The sequence below is a fragment of the Poecilia latipinna genome, unplaced genomic scaffold, assembly GCF_001443285.1.
Source record: "Poecilia latipinna isolate Pla-1442-1.1 unplaced genomic scaffold, P_latipinna-1.0 Scaffold1264, whole genome shotgun sequence".
In the NCBI taxonomy this organism is placed as follows: domain Eukaryota; kingdom Metazoa; phylum Chordata; class Actinopteri; order Cyprinodontiformes; family Poeciliidae; genus Poecilia; species Poecilia latipinna.
Genome location: NW_015113880.1, coordinates 149571 through 165790, shown reverse-complemented (window position 1 = coordinate 165790; position 16220 = coordinate 149571). Strand labels below are relative to the sequence as shown.

Sequence of the window (16220 nt, the reverse complement as noted above, 5' to 3'; positions counted from 1 at the left end):
TTCACTTCCTGCTAGAGAGCCCCCTGGTGGTTGATGAAAAATACACAGAAAAGCCGCACCGGGCTACAATCCGCAAGGTTCAAAGTAGCAGCTTGTAGTCCGGAAAATACGGTGCCATAGGTGAAATTGAATAATTTCCACGGCACACCTGACGATCACTCACGGCACACTAGTGTGCCGCGGAACAGTGGTTGAAAAACACTGATTTAGTTGATGTCACTTAAGAAATTGTCATAGGGCGCTGCGCAGTTGCCCCATTGTAGCTAGCCTCTCGTATTTTGTACGTTTTTAATGCTGCTCCGGTGTAAAGGGAAACACTGTTCATGAGATAGTGATATAAATTATGAGGTGTGAATTCTGGCAAAGTTGGCAATTTGATCAACACATCAGGAGGAAGAAAGTATGAGTCGGTTTCTATGCTAGCTATTTCACACTTTTGTAAATATCACCGACTTTGAGCCCCAACTGGGTGTGTTACGTTCACAGACAAATTAGATTAACTAGAAAAAATAGACGCCATGGATAAACTGGAAAAAAAACAACTTTTGGAAAACAATTTCTGTCACTCTGTTGAACTCCCGTCCCTCACTTCCAACGTCCGTCATGGCGGCTAGCTGGTTCAGACTAGCCGCAGCTAGCTGGTTCAGACTAGCCGCAGCTAGCTGGTTCAGACTAGCCGCAGCTAGCTGGTTCAGACTAGCCGCAGCTAGCTGGTTCTGGTTCAGACTAGCCGCAGCTAGCTGGTTCAGACTAGCCGCAGTCGTCTCCAGTCACAGAACGCAGTGATGTTTGGCCGTGACGTCTGCTGTGTTTTTGTCCTTCTTGAAACTGGGAAATTCCAACTTCCCAGTTGAAAAAATCAACTGGAACGCCCTCCAATGTTGGATTACCCAAGTCAAAAGTACTTATCATAGATTCGAAACTTAAAAAGTTTGTAGTTGTAGGCTTTTTTTTTTTTTTTCAGATTTTTGGGCTCTGTTTATTCCCAGTTATAAGAACAGGATTTGGATCACTCTTGGAAAATCAAACCCAAAGTGATATAAACTTGTTATATTTCACCAAGTTTAATAATTTACATACCAGCTAATTTGGATAAAGCAAAGTCATCTTTTCAGTAAAATATCTGGATCAACGTAGTTCTACTCATAAAAGTTTGGTTGTAAAACAATATTTTATAAAAATACAAATTTTAATACATTGGAGTTGGGGGGTGGGGAAGGCACAAAAAAAACCAACAAATCAATTTAAGAGCCACAAATGGCCCTCAGGCCACACTTTGATCACCCCTGGATAAAATATGAGGTTAAATAGTCCTTCCACAACAAAATTTAATTTGTTTTTGAATTAACTTATTAGATACATAAAAAGGTAAACACAATTAGGTAAATAAAACAACTAAAAGTTGGTTTTTAAGTCATGGGGAGGTTACAATTTATTAGAGCAAATTCAATATTAAACTTTATGAAAAAACACTACAACATGAACACTTGGCTTACCAACATCTTAAGTTTGATATATTTATATTTATGTACATTTTGTCTTGCAATGGCATGCTACAAGGACAGGACTGAAGACGACAAAATAAGAGAGAAGCAGAAAGCTGTGTCAACTCATTTCAAACTTCACTCAAACTGAGGAAAAAATGCAACATTTCAAACAATGAACGCTCAACAAATAAGAAGAAAGAGGGTATTTAAGGAGCCACCATTGCTCTGGTAGACTTTAAATGTCGGCTGCAGCACAGAGGAACATCTTCAACTCCCACATTAGGTAAACGAGACTAGTATATATCGTACAGATGCTTTATTGACCAATTACATGGTATGCATCCACAAGGCTACGAGTTAATCCTACATATTTTCACTGCAAAAACAAAATCTTACCAAGGTTTTTTGTTGTTTTTGTGGAAATATCTTAATTAAAATTAATTTTACTACAAGATAGGAATTTATTTTAAGTCAATAATATTGATTTTAAAAAAGTACTAGTTTAATTGTTTAATATTTTTCCCATATTACAAATGAAATAATCTGTCACTTGAACTAGTAATTTTTTATTCATATTAAGGAATTGTTGACTTAAAACAAGCTCATATCTTTCTCAAAAGTTAGTTTTGCCTTTTTTAAAGTGTACTAAGATATTTGCACAAAAAATAGATAAAAAAATACTTGGTAATTTCATGTTTTTGCAGTGTTCTGCCACCTACAGCAGTTTGTATCAACCTCAAACTAAATAAAACAGATGAAATGCATGAGATCTAAACCGCTCTGAATCATCTCACAGCTGAGAAGTATTTTTTTAAAAAACCTCAAGGAAACATCAACACTTCCTACAGCTGCTGAGCAAAAATAAATAAGAGCTTACACGTTTATTAGAAGAGCAGATAAATGTAAACCAACTTCAGAGAAAGTTCACTCTTCGTCCTGAAAGCTGGAGGACAAGAGCTACTGGAAAGTCCAAAAGCGGAACGCGGGGCGCTCGTTTTCTACGGCTTTAGACGCGCAGGATCTCCAGGCAGTTGTTGTAGCAGATGGCGATCCAGTCCGGCTGCGTGGATGCCCACTGAACGTTGTTGATCTCGCCTTCGGCGGTGTAGGCCAGGATGGGGTCTTCAATGGCGCGCGGCATCTGCTGGATGTCCCAGATCAGAGCCTGATGGTCGTCGGCTGAGAAAGGAAGGAAAAACATCAGGATATTTAATGTGACCCGTCATGCTTCCTTTGAAAGGTTAGGATTGGTTTATGGGCGATACAAAACATGTTTTGCACAAAATCTTTCTTAGATAATGAGATTTCTGTTTGCACAGTTCATGATGAGCTGTTTTATGGCATCTTGTCACTTTAAATCAAAATGAGCTGCTGCTGGCCACGCCCCCCAATTCAGCGTTTACACTCGCACGGGAAAATGGCTGCAAAATGCACAATTATCAACCGTACATCTTTAAAAAGCAGAAGTGGAGCCTCCTACACACAAAAAAAAAACAACACAATTCAGCCAGTGGTTTCTAGATGGTAAGTCAAAAACAAAACATTTGTCTTTTCCAGCTTTAACAATAGAATATTCAGACTTTGTGCTGCAAAAAAGTACTTCCGCCTTTGGCTTGTTCCCCTGTTTTTCAGGTTAAATGTTTCAAATAAAAAACAAAATTTGTCAAACATAATCTAAGTAAATAGAAAATACAGTTTACCATTGTAAACTGTTTTACAGCCGACTAAACATGCTGGAGCTCAGTTTAGGTTGCTAGGCAACGGGTGGAACTTTGCCGGGGTTGCTTGGTAACGGTGCAATGCCTGCTGATTTGTTATGTTACATTCCAAAGGTTTTGTTGGAAATTATGTCAATTTCTTCTCTGGTTAACTATCAAAGGTATTCTTCTTTCTTTTTCTTTTGCCAAAAAACAACTGTGTTTTTTTTTTTTTTTTAAGTGCTTCGGTTGTATTTAGAAGAAGTATAGATCCAAATGGGATTACAGAAACCATGCAAAATGTGAATTTTGAGTAGTAGGTCACCGTTGATATTTACCCAACAACATTTAACTTCCAAACTCACCTGCAGTGCAGATATGACACGAGGAGTGAGGCGCCCAGGCGATGCCGTTGACGCAGGCGCGATGGTTGTTGAGCCGAGCCACGGGAGTACACGGCACGCGAACGTCCAGGATCACAACCTGGAGAACAGGAATATGAATTTAAAAGCTTTTTATTTACTGCAGCTTTTCATAAATACTGAACAATCTACTCACATAGGCAAACTTCTAGCAAGAAGCACCAGAAATGTAAACGAATGTGCAGTTTCTTGTATGACTATATAGGCTGAAACGATTACTAAATATTTGTCAACTAATTTAGTAATAGATTAGCTGGAGTACACAGGCCCTAAAAACCAGAGCTATTATTATGGCAAAACTGTCTAAAATATATACACATTTTGCATTTAGGATTAAAAAAACCCTTTGTAAATATGTTCTACCCAAAACTCCACAAGTAGAATCGTTTTAACTTCAAATTATGGAAAATACCTATCAAGTGTCGTTGGCTATCCAGTTAGTAATTGGTCAATCCAAAAATGAATCGATGGATAGATTAGACCTGCACTGTGTTGATGTTGAGTCAAGCAGGAAGGGCTGAACGTTTCATATGTTGATTGAAAAATTAATTATGTAACTAGAACTTTGTATTAAAATATTTGCACTAGAAACTAATAGGGTTGGGCTTTTATTGTGATAAGAATTTTCATTTATTGTTGTCACAATAAAGTGCAGTTAATGATGTTTAAAGGCCCCCAAAACCATCCTTATTGTCAGGATTGATAGTTTTACTAACTTCTCCACTATTTGTTCAATACATACCAATAAATTAGAAAATAAAAGTTAAAATGTGCAGTTTAGCAATACAAATCACACTTTTTTATGTTTTTCAAAAAGCATTAATTGTGTTTGTGGGGCTATAATTGCTGTGACACATAGTGGCAGCAATACAGTCACCTAAAAAACAAGTAATAGTTCTGTGGGTAAAATACTGTAATAGAACCTTAAGTCCATAGAAAAGCTATTTGCATGAGAAGACATTAATAATGCAACCTGACCTCCATGCCGTCCATGGCCATGGTGGCCAGGTAGTTGGGGTCCTGCTTGTTCCAGCAGAGGCGGAGCAGCGGGTGGTGCTGGGGGTCTTCGTAGATGATGGTGCTGTGCTCTAGATGTCGGAGGTCAAACATGCGGACGGATCCGTCGGCGCCCACCGAGGCGAACATGTCTCTGCCTCCGCCCGCGCGGCTGAACGCGATGTCGTAAACCTGAAAACACACCACAACGTTCCTCAACACTTACATTTAAATTTAAGCTCTGAATTTAAATCATGATTCTAATAAGTTTTAAATGATAACTTTTCGTTAAATGTTCGCTGTAATTTAGCCTGCCTTTAATGTATTAAATTTTGGAACAGAAAATGGCGTTTTTTTGACAATAATCAATTACTAAATTAGTTGACGATTCAATAATCGATTAATGACGAATAATCCAATTAGTCATTTCAGCCCTACATGAAAAAAAGGCCTCTTTTATATTATTGTGTTGAAACATGAACTAGACTTTGAAGCTTGGTGTCATTGGAAAGAGTCTGAATGAAATAGAATAAAAATAACCAAAAAATGAACCTGAAGCCTATTGATAAAAAACAACTTTAAAGATCAACAACAAAAAACTAAATTTGGGTCATATGGAGAAGAAATAAAATAAACAAAATAAAATCCAGACCTCTTTGTCGTGAGCGATCAGCTGAGTCTTCACGTGTCCGGAAACCAGGTTGACTCGTCCCAACACCTGACCGGTCTCCAAGCCCCAGATGGTGCAGGTGGTGTCGATGCTGGATGTTCCTGAAACACACAAAGAAATCATTTAAAGCCAATAAAAGATACGATGGAAACTAAAGGAGTTTTCTTCATTTTATTTCCTACCAAGCAGATTGGGATCAACTTCGTTCCAGTCAAAGGAGGTGAGCGGAGCGCAGAAGTCGGAGTTCTTGTTGTTGTTCAGCAGACATTCGAGGCGTGTTTCTGTGTCACTGACCTGCAACACGATCAAGACTGATTTAAATCAGGGGTGGCCAGACTTTGGCCACAACTGACTGGTATCAGACAGAAATTTCTCAAAATTTCTGACATTATTCTAAAAATTTCTCAGTTTTTCTTTATTTTTCAAACTCAGAAATTTCCAAGTTTTTTTTGTTGAAAATTTCAGAAATTAACCTAGAAATTTGTAATTTTTCCTCTCATACTTTTTGACTTTTCAAACTCAGAAATGTTAGTTTTTTTTCTCTAAAATGTATGAGATAAATCTCCATATTTAATTTTTTTGTAGCAATTTTCTTTTGACTTTTCAAACTCAGAAATTTCCAAGTTACTTTCTGGAAGATTTCAGAGGTTAATCTAAAAGTTTCTCACCTTTTTTCCAGCAAATTTGACTTTTGAATGTTAGAGATTGCCATGTTTTTTTTTCTAGAAAATTTCTGAACTTGACCTCAAATTTTAAAAAAATTTTCTAGCACATTTTGTGACTTTTCAAACTGAGAAGTGTCCTTGTTCTCAAAAATATGAGATAAACCTCAATATTTGGAATTATTTTCTAGAAAATTTTTAACTTTTCACACTCAGAAATTTCCAAGTTACTTTCTAGAAAATTTCTGAGATTAACCTCAAAATTTCTGATGTTTTCTATATGTTTTTAAATATATAATTTCCTTTTGTGAAATTAAAGTATATTTGAATTTGAGTATAAAATGGCACTAATACGCCATTGTAATTGAAAAATGCAGGTAGTAAAGTCTGTAAAGACAAACATTTCTCCAAATGTATTCATTGCTGGAAAATATCCACACTCCTCTGATTTGTATGGACTTTATAATGGCTCATCTTACCCTCCATATGCGCAGGTAGTCCCCACTGGTGGCCAGCAGGTCTGGATAAACTCCTTTGGTGTCTGGGATCCACATGATCTTGGTGGTGGGGTAAGGATGATCAAAGGTGTTCCTGCAGACAAACTCTGAGCTCTCTTCCTCCAAACCAACCAGCTGAACCTGAAATAAACACAGATAAGCTGGTAAAGACGGCAAAAGCCCTAAAGAACACGACAACTGGACAAAACGTCACCTATAAATGTGTTATTGAAGACAATAGCACAGTCATAAGTGATGTTTTGAGCCTCGGTGCGCAGGGAGGTTAGCACTAATCTGAAGCTAGCTGCTAATGAAAACACGCTGCGCACCTTGTTGTTGTATTCCTCCACAAAGCTCCCCAGAGCCAGCCGAAAGCGTTTGTCCGGGCGGACGCTCCAGTTCATGGCATACACCGTCCATGGCGCCTCGTATTTGTAGATTTCTTTTCTTTTCCCGTGAAGAGACATCCTCTCCCGAGCTGCGGCTCTTGTCTGGGCAGCTAACCTGCTAACTAACTGTCGGAGAAGTTAACCTTTGAGTAAAATACAACTAATTAGTTTCACTTAAGATAATAAATACAAGGATGTCGACTGAAAACGACTGATCGATGTAGATAACCTCAATGAAGACGTGATTTTTCACCACTTCTGCTAACAAAGGGTAGCATTTTTCGTTGGGGCCATCAAATCGTCAGGTTTTGAGGAAAGCGATCAACTTCCGGTGGTTATTTTCGAAATAAAATCACCAACAATGCTTTTAAAACGCTACGTTCCCGAAGTTTCCTCCATTTTACGGAAGAAAAACCCCGAATGAAGTATTAATGTACCCCCAAATTATATAAGTATGTCTTATTTGTTTTAAGTTGTCTTAGAACATGTTATTGTGTTGATAAAAAAAACGTCATTATCATGGCAGTTACGTTACTGTCTTATTGTTTTTTTCAAAAGTATTTACTTTTTTATTTATTCATTTCTTTTATTTATGTATTTTTATGAGTCTGGAAGGTTTGTACCGGAAGTATACGTTGTTTATTCCTACTTCACAAACAGTTGAAATTTCTCACTGCGACCACAAGAGGACGACTGTTTACTGTTCCTGGCAACATTACCTTATTTAGGAGTTTTATTTATAACTATATGCGGGTGTGGACAATGAGTGGAAGGATGATTTGTTTAAAATATTCCATCTTATAACTCTGTAAAATATTTTAATTACATCACAAATTATAGTTTGTACTGTAATCAATTCAGTTTTAAAATATGCATTGGAAATCTCTGGTTGCCACAGACGAGCTTTAAATGTTACTGTTTTGAAGTTAGAAGTATAACTGAAAAACTACATTGATTTAGAAAATGGTTTACATTGAAAGAAAATGTCTGTTTCTTCGTAATTTCCAATAATAATAAACATGGGGTAAATAATATAAACATTGTAATTTAATATCTGGATTTTCTAATTACTTTTTACTAAAAACAGACCGTGATTCATTTATGAAATTAGTTAGAGATTATTACCTTATATTGCACGTATCATTAGTGTAAATTTCGGTATGAATCCTAATGTATTCATTTTTTTAATTGATGCTGCTATTCCCCAAACAGCACTTTGAAATTGAGTCAAAATATGTTTTTGAACAATCATTGCTTTTTCATCAATGCTGTTTTGTTTAAAATACAACCAAACATAATATTAACAATTGGTTGTTACAAATACAGCTAAATAGTGAAAGATCCATTTTCTGTGCTGTCCTAAAAGTGTTTTGTTTCACAAAAGAAATATTATGATAATAATAACTATATATTTATTATTACATATAAAATATTTTGTAATGTGAAGTAATCCTTCAAGTCAAAGGTGAATACATGCACAAAATTTTAAGATTTTTACAACTCTGTGTTTTAGAGTGTTACTGATAAATACTAACATTTCCGTTTCTTTGATACTTAACATCAGTAAAAACAACTTCAAACTCAAAACTGGAAATAATATTTGTAGTTTTGGACCCCCGTATGTTAGCATCACTAGTCCATAACGGGTTAAAAAAAATTTATTTTGAAAGGGTTTTTCCTGCGTGGACAGGAAGTACCCCGCTTTAGGTTTAACATCACGTCAAGGACAGTTCCGATTTTTTATTCATAACCAGCTTTACCTTTATTGACACTGCTAGAAACCAGGTAAGATACTTGTTCACACATTTAGTCTTATCGGGGTTGTTTATCCCCCGCCGTGTTGAGGAGAAAATGGACAGATTCCCTCTCAGGTCTTCGGTTGTTGGACAGTTAGTTAGCCCCTGTTAGCATGCTAATGGTAAACGTGCTAACAGTGAGTGAGAATTAGTGAGTGTGAGTTGGGGGATGGGTTTGGTTGACTGCATCTTTGGGGTTTTAATCCACATGTCATTAGTAATTTTTAACTAGAACTCTGCTACAATTTCAAAAAGTTTGACAGCTAATCGCGTTAGCTTGTAATCAACCTTGTAAACACACTAAATGCAGCAGTACTTGTTCAGATTTAGCCACAAACTTACACCAACTGGAAGTTTGTCCGAATAAGTGAGCTCTTAAACGGTTAAATATCTACTTTTTTTTTATTCGCGTTAATTTAAAAGTTTAATTTATGAAAAAATTAGTGTGGTGACAAAACATAGTAGCCGTTTTCCTTCGTTATTGTCTACTGAGCTTCAGTTGTCAGGGATGTTTTCCACTTGGGGATTTGTTGTGTAGATGTTCGTCGATTAATCTAGAAAGTATTTGTAAAGCTTATTTCAGAAACAAAGCAATTCTCTACATTATGCTGACATAAAATAACAGAATAGCATTACATTAGATCGGTTTGATAAAGGAAAACAATAATAAGATTGAATCCTGCTTCTCCGTGTTTGGTTTTGATTCTTCAGAGAACTAGATCAGCCACTATGACCTAAAATAAGATAAAACTTATTTTAGTTAACTGTTGCATTCATTATTATTTGACTGGAGTTTCTTCAAATCTTTCATATTGTAAGAAAATCTTTATTTTCTGCAGCTTTATTCAGATTTTCTGTCAGATTTTCTTATGATATCTCAACCCTAAATGCTTCTTTTTCTCTCAAACATTTCTTCCTTTTTCATTTGGGTTTAATGTGAACTCACTGCGACTTAATATTTTGATATAAAACGGTTGCATTTGAGGAAAATAAACCCTAGAACATGATGTTGTAATGACTGGTACATTTCACCAGCAGCAGCAAGTTTTTGTAACTTCTTTCACTTCAAATTAAAGTAATGCAGGATTTCTCACACTGATTCGGACGATTTTTTTCTAAACTATACGCCTTTGTTTTGTTTTCAAAGCTAAAATAGTAGTTTTTCTATTCTCTGATGGGTAAAAGCTTTTGTTTTGGGATGGGTTTGTAATTTTCTGCAACATTTTGTGAAACTTTATTTTGTGTTTTTACCCATATTTAATTCAGACTGCAGCATGCGAAGTGCGTTTTTCTTCCTGGTTCCCACCCTGCTGCTCCTCCTGGCCCTTCCTGCCTCCAGAGGACGTTACAATGACGACTTTGACGAAGGCGAGGATCTGGCAGACTTTGACGACAATGACTTCGCAGAGTTTGAGGACATGAATGATGATTTAACAGCCGAGGCGGAGACGGCCCCGCCGCCACGCGTCTCATCACCTTCCTCACAGACTGAAGACGATGAAGATGAAGCCACCGTGGAGCTGGAGGATGGTCAGGACGGTTTCGAGGACTCCGACACGCAAGTATGTTACCTTAGCATTTATTTAAAGGGTATTTTTATGATTGATTGATTGGTACCATAATTGATATAATTGTAATTTCTTCCAAGGATCAAGATATGTACAGCAAATACGACCAGGAGGAGTTTGAGGGGATTGGAGACATGGAGAAGACGGGCCACTCCATGAAGGACCCGCTCATAATCCACACGGTAAAACAGGTTTAAAGCTTCTGGGAGTTAATTCAGCTGTATTTTATAATACCAAGACCTTACATTTTAGTAGAATTAGTCCTGGGATGTGATTTAGATACATTTCTGACAGTCAGATGTTGATCTGCATTTATCCGTCTGAATATTATGTCTGCAGGTTCCTGCACACCTGCAGAACAGCTGGGAGAGTTACTACATGGAGATCCTGATGGTGACGGGTTTACTGTGCTACATCATGAACTACATCATAGGGAAGAACAAGAACAGCCGACTCGCTCAGGCCTGGTTCAACTCCCACAGGGAACTTCTGGAGAGCAACTTTGCACTTGTGGGTGAGTCTGTCCGTCTTTTCTTTGAATCATTAAACCCCCCAGGATTTGTCGGTGCACAACGCCTTGCCAAAGCATTCATGTTGTTGGAATGGTTCCATATTTTGTCTTGTTTTAATTTCATGTAATAGAAAGGAGTGCATAGATCTGATATGCATGGAAAATTATACATGAGTTTTCCAAACTTACAAGGACTGCAACTGACAATTATTTTAGGTATCGATTAATCTATTGATTATTTTGACAATTAATTGAATGAAAATTGGCACATGCTTTTGATTTTTTTATTTATTTAATATATAAAAAATATATTGCTTTTTAAAAACTAATAAATATTCAATGAAATAAAACATTTACAAAATACATTCTTTCCTCCTTTATTTTTTATTTATTTCAAGATTTGTTTTAATTTTTAATTATTTATTCATTTCATAATGGTGTTTTGTTTTGTGGCACTTATTTTGTAAAGCTGCTTTACATATTTTATGGGCTTTTTTTATGCAAAATGTGTGCATATTTTGAACAGATTTGATTTAATTACTGCTGCGGATGTATTGTTCTTTTATCAAATTGTCTTTTTTTAGTTTGTATATTCAATGTAACGATTAATCAATTACTAAATTAGTTTATTTCAGTAATTGATTAATCACAATTTATCTGATTAATCATTTCAGCCCTAAAATCTATTGATGCTCATTTTTAAAATACTAATTTAACTTCATTTGTAAGAAATGTTCAGTTGACATTAGTTTGCATTGGCATGTTTTGTACAAACCTTTTCTTTATTGAAGAGTGGCAAGAAATCTTTTTTAAAAGAAAGTTAAAATAAATCTGTTTTGCTATATTTCATACTGGGAAAGTAGGTTCACTTTCCTCCAGGACAACAAATTAACCACCTCACTTCAGTGTGATCATTTAGACCAAATCATATTCATGTGGTAGAATGGCCCAGTCAAAGTCTAGGTCAAGTTTAATCCAATAGAATCTGTTGCAAAATTGGAAAATGTAATTTTCCTTCCACTTCATAGTTATGTGCTGTTTTTCTGTTGGTCAGTCACATAAAACGTGTCTCTCATTCGATAGATTTAGTGATTTCTTGGCATTGATCTGTACTCCAGGCGATGACGGCACCAGTAAAGAACCTGTGAGCACTGGGAAGCTGAATCAGGAAAACGAACACATCTATAATCTGTGGTGCTCTGGCCGTGTGTGCTGTGAAGGAATGCTGATTCAACTCAAGGTATTTGCTTACAGCCATTTAAATCCTCCCCTGTCGGTGTTTTCTGAACCTGCTGCTGGTTCTTTTTAGTTCCTGAAGAGGCAGGACCTCCTGAACACGGTGACCAGGATGATGAGGCCCGCCTCTGACCAAGTGGTAAGAGTTTCTGCTGCAGCAGATGTAGAAACGTTTTCTTCCTCTGCACAGAGCTTCAGCTGTGCTGTCTGGGTTTTTCTCTGCAGCAAGTCAAAGTGACGCTTAACGACGAAGACATGGACACTTTCGTCTTTGCTGTGGGCTCCAAGAAAGCCATGGCTCGGCTGCAGAAGGAGATGCAGGACCTGGTAAATAATTTTGTGATTGTTTTTGTGTTGCCTCATTTTTAATATTTAAATTAACTATATATATATATATATATATATATATATATATATATATATATATTTTTTTTTTTTTTAATAGAGCGAGTTCTGCAGCGACAAGCCGAAGTCGGGGGCGAAATATGGTCTTCCAGACTCCATGGCAATTCTCAGTGAGATGGGGGAAGTAACGGATGGTGTGATGGATAACAAGGTGATTCCCCTAATTACTACTAAGGACGCAAACAATCTATTTAGGATTAATTGTAGATTAAAATTAATTCCACTCGATTAACTAATAACGTCCGCTTAGAACTTCTTTTAGTTTTGTTGTTTAGCCTCCGTCCAACAGGGGGCGCCTCTGGTCATCCTTAAGAAGAGTTAAGTTGATACAGAAATAAATATGGCGGAGGCATGCCAGAATGGGAAAGAGGAACGGTCCCAACTACAGCAGCGTATTAGGAATGTTGTTACAACTTTTGAAGCTCACAGATTTTCCTAGTTTTTCGACCAAAACATTTGACATTAATCCCAAAATGTTTGAGTTGTGTGGCAGAAATTTACTCCATTTTTCTTTTCTTTTTTTTTCTATCTACAGAAAAATGGAAAAATTGTAAATGATGGGGGAAAAAACATGATGCCAATAAAAAAAGGTTGATTTTGATGTCTGTCACTAATGCACTTCCTGAAGCGAGTATTTAACATTCCTACAAGAGAAAGCACAGACAGTGCTAAAATATGAACATCTCTGTTCATGGAGAATTATTTACTTCATCTTTTCATCTTTTATTTTTCTATTCAGCGACCCAAGAGGCTCCTGTTTTGCTATATTTTATAAAGGCGTCTAATTATGTCAGAAAACCTGTTTATTTTCTGTTAAGTCAGAGCTGATACAAAATAACCTTAAAACTTTTTATAATTCAACATGTTATGAAAAATATGTTGTATAAATATGTTTGACCATCTGGATACAAGAGAAAACGCCTTTGGGTTTCCATATTGACCAAGTTTTGAAAGCTCTGGATAAACAGATATTTTCTTAAAATATCTGCTTATCAATTAATCATTAGTCAGTTTATTGGATCAACCAACTTCTGATTGACTCATTAATCGATAACTTGCATCCCTAAAGTATAAACTCAACTCTGTAACTCAGGTTCTGCTTCTGGGCTCTTCTCGTTTCAGATGGTACACTACATCACCAACCATGCTGACAAGATCGAGTCGATCCATTTCTCGGATCAGTTTTCTGGTCCAAAAATTATGCAAGAGTGAGTATTTGGTTATCGTTCGTTTCTGGAGCAGAACCTCGTTTTGCTGTTGTGATGCTGAAGGTTTTTGTTTTGCAGGGAGGGTCAGCCGTTAAAGCTGCCTGAGACCAAGAAGACTCTACTGTTTACATTTAATGGTGAGGAGTTTTTCTGCTGTGTCGTCACCTAAACACCATATTTTAAGGTTAATGTTTCATACCAGGTCCAATTTCCAATTTTAACCAATTTTTTTTTTTTTTTTTTGTTTTCATGTTGGACTCTATCAAATTACTACTTAATTCTTCTAATTTTACAACTTTATTCTGGTAATATTATGACTTTACTCTAGCATTTTGTGACTTTATTGTTTTCACTTTATTATTGTAAAAGAAAAACAATAAAAATCTTAGCCTGACGGTTACATTTTATCTGACCTCAAATTCAAATTTAATAGAAGCTGTAAAACAAAACAAGCTTGTCAAACAAGATGGCCGACTTGGGCGTGCTGACATCACTCGTAACTATGGAAACCCAGTGTGAGCATTAGTGAGGGGGGAAAAAAAATCCAGATTTTCCAAATTCCAAAAATTCAATGAATCACTGAAATCGATCTGTGCGCCCAGCCGTCCTACACGCTTAAAATTCTGCTGAGTTTTTCTGGATGTTTCGCTCTGCAGTGCCTGGCTTCGGCAGCACGTCTCCCAAAGACATGGACTCTCTGCTTCCGCTCATGAACATGGTGATCTACAGCATCGATAAGGTCAAGAAGCTCCGTCTGAACAGAGAGGTGAGTGAAACGCTTCAGTGACTTAGTCAACAACAAATGAAACCACTTGTGCAGGAGCCTCCACTTCTGCTTTTCAAAGTTGTACGGTTGTATAATTGCGCATCTTTTTGCAGCCATTTTTATGTGTGCATGTAAACATTGAGTGGGGGGCGTGGCCAGCAGCAGCTTATTTGGATTTAAAGTGACAGAGGCCCTAAAAGAAGCTCATTCTCAACTGATTATAACAAATTCTCATTATCCAAGAATGACTTTGTGCAAAAAATGTCAACTTGTTTGTACAGGTCATAGGCCTTTCTTAATCTGTTCTAGGAAACATAACTCACCTTTAAAAACACAAAACCTTCTCATTAATTATATATTTTAGGAGGTACGTTGTCTAAAATCCTCCTTGTGTGTTTAGGGAAAGCAGAAAGCGGACAGAAACCGAGCTCGGGTTGAGGAAAACTTCCTGAAACAGACCCACGCTCAGCGCCAGGAAGCAGCCCAGACCCGCAGAGAGGAGAAGAAAAGGGCCGAGAAGGAGAGGATCATGAACGAAGAGGATCCTGAGAGACAACGCCGCCTGGAGGTCTGACACCCGCCCCAACTTCTGCTTTAATTACGGACTTTAAGAAAACCACACGAATGTTCTGTTTCGGTTTTGGACTTCAGCTATTCTTTGGTCTCCTCCCATTTGTTCCTCCAGGAAGCAGCGCAGCGGCGTGAGCAGAAGAAGATTGAGAAGAAGCAGATGAAGATGAAGCAGATCAAAGTGAAAGCCATGTGAAAGAGAAAAAGCATTAAAGCACATGGAGAATCAGTGCTTTGCTCAGCTTTTCTTCCTGCTACTGCCATTCAACTCCCACAACTTCAGCCAGAAATCTTCCATCAAACTCTCCGATTGTGTCTGGCTTTGCTGTTGGTTTCACCTGCTGCTCCACTTGACAAGATTAAAACCTAAAAAACGGAGAAAAATCCGTCAAATGAGTCTCTGGGCATCAAGTTTGTTTGTTTTTTAAACATTTCTCAAATGTTTGTCTGAAAAAAAACCTAATGATTGTTTTTAAACAGTTGCTGGTGAGCAGGACACTACTAGACGATATTGAGCCACATTTTTAAAGGACTGAAAGCATTGCTGTTATTTCATTGGTAATATATTAGCATTATTGTAATCTTTAAACGATAATGTCGAGGAAATGTTTAATATATATTTGAAATAAGTTTCTGTCAGGCTGTTTCTAATTGTTATCTGAGCAAACAATAAATGCACTGAAATCTTTAAATATAAAAGTTTTCCTTTTGTCATATTGCAATTATTGTTTCCTTTATAAAAATATCAAAATGTATGAATTTATCAGTTTTTTAAATTATTTTTATTATTTTACATCAAATCCATCCGGATTTTTTTGCTACAAAAAAGCTTAGGTTCATGCTAAACAAGCAATTAGCATGTAGATGGTAGATTTTTATTACTTACATTTCTGAATATGGGTGTTAAGTAACTTTGCTTGTTTAAGATACTATAAACTGATCCACAACAAAGTAAACAATGAATTATAAAAATGGCTCAGTTGTATTTATTTTACATGAACTGTTAGGTGTACCAAATTTTAACATTTTATTTTTTATCTGTAGCTGAATAAATATACTCAAAGTAAAGTATTAATATTTCTAAATGAATTTATGCTACTGCAGTAAATGATTACTTAATTATATATACTTAGAAGGGAGCCATGAAATTTGTCATTGTTTATTACAAGATGGTAATCTAAATTCTCTTAAAATCTTAATTTTTAGCTCTGTTGTGAATAACTGAATTACTTTTAATAAAAAGTTGTGGTGGAGAATCTGATACTATCAAAATTTTAATACAAATTCTTCTTTTAAACATAATATTTAAAACTGGGGCAATAAATTCTAGCTAATGTGGG

General features: G+C 36.4%; 2 protein-coding genes across 2 annotated transcripts; one reads left to right on the top strand and one right to left on the bottom strand.

Moving 5' to 3' along the window:
- Positions 1-2341: 2341 nt before the first annotated feature.
- On the bottom strand, positions 2342-7156 carry dcaf7 (ddb1 and cul4 associated factor 7). Its single transcript, XM_015054619.1, has 7 exons — positions 6761-7156; positions 6414-6572; positions 5455-5566; positions 5255-5373; positions 4585-4794; positions 3550-3667; positions 2342-2666 (listed from the first exon to the last, which is right to left on the bottom strand). Exons 1-7 carry the CDS (start codon positions 6896-6898, stop codon positions 2494-2496), a joined length of 1029 nt encoding a protein of 342 aa, XP_014910105.1. The 5' UTR covers positions 6899-7156; the 3' UTR covers positions 2342-2493.
- Positions 7157-8496: 1340 nt separating this feature from the next.
- On the top strand, positions 8497-15598 carry ccdc47 (coiled-coil domain containing 47). The gene is made up of 13 exons (XM_015054618.1): positions 8497-8605; positions 9883-10178; positions 10265-10366; positions 10524-10698; positions 11814-11935; positions 12005-12070; positions 12157-12258; positions 12377-12487; positions 13459-13544; positions 13623-13681; positions 14201-14310; positions 14711-14878; positions 14996-15598. Exons 2-13 carry the CDS (start codon positions 9891-9893, stop codon positions 15074-15076), a joined length of 1470 nt encoding a protein of 489 aa, XP_014910104.1. The 5' UTR covers positions 8497-8605; positions 9883-9890; the 3' UTR covers positions 15077-15598.
- Positions 15599-16220: the final 622 nt, after the last annotated feature.

Excerpts from the sequence above, each read along its gene's own strand:
- dcaf7 (XM_015054619.1), bottom strand. The coding sequence starts at position 6,898 with ATGTCTCTTCACGGGAAAAGAAAAGAAATCTACAAATACGAGGCGCCA. Across the intron at positions 6,573-6,760 it reads TGGAGGAATACAACAACAAG|GTTCAGCTGGTTGGTTTGGA; the intron begins GTGCGCAGCGTG and ends TGTTTATTTCAG. Across the intron at positions 5,374-5,454 it reads AGTTGATCCCAATCTGCTTG|GAACATCCAGCATCGACACC; the intron begins GTAGGAAATAAA and ends TGTGTGTTTCAG.
- ccdc47 (XM_015054618.1), top strand. The coding sequence starts at position 9,891 with ATGCGAAGTGCGTTTTTCTTCCTGGTTCCCACCCTGCTGCTCCTCCTG. Across the intron at positions 10,179-10,264 it reads TCGAGGACTCCGACACGCAA|GATCAAGATATGTACAGCAA; the intron begins GTATGTTACCTT and ends ATTTCTTCCAAG. Across the intron at positions 14,879-14,995 it reads AGAGACAACGCCGCCTGGAG|GAAGCAGCGCAGCGGCGTGA; the intron begins GTCTGACACCCG and ends TTGTTCCTCCAG.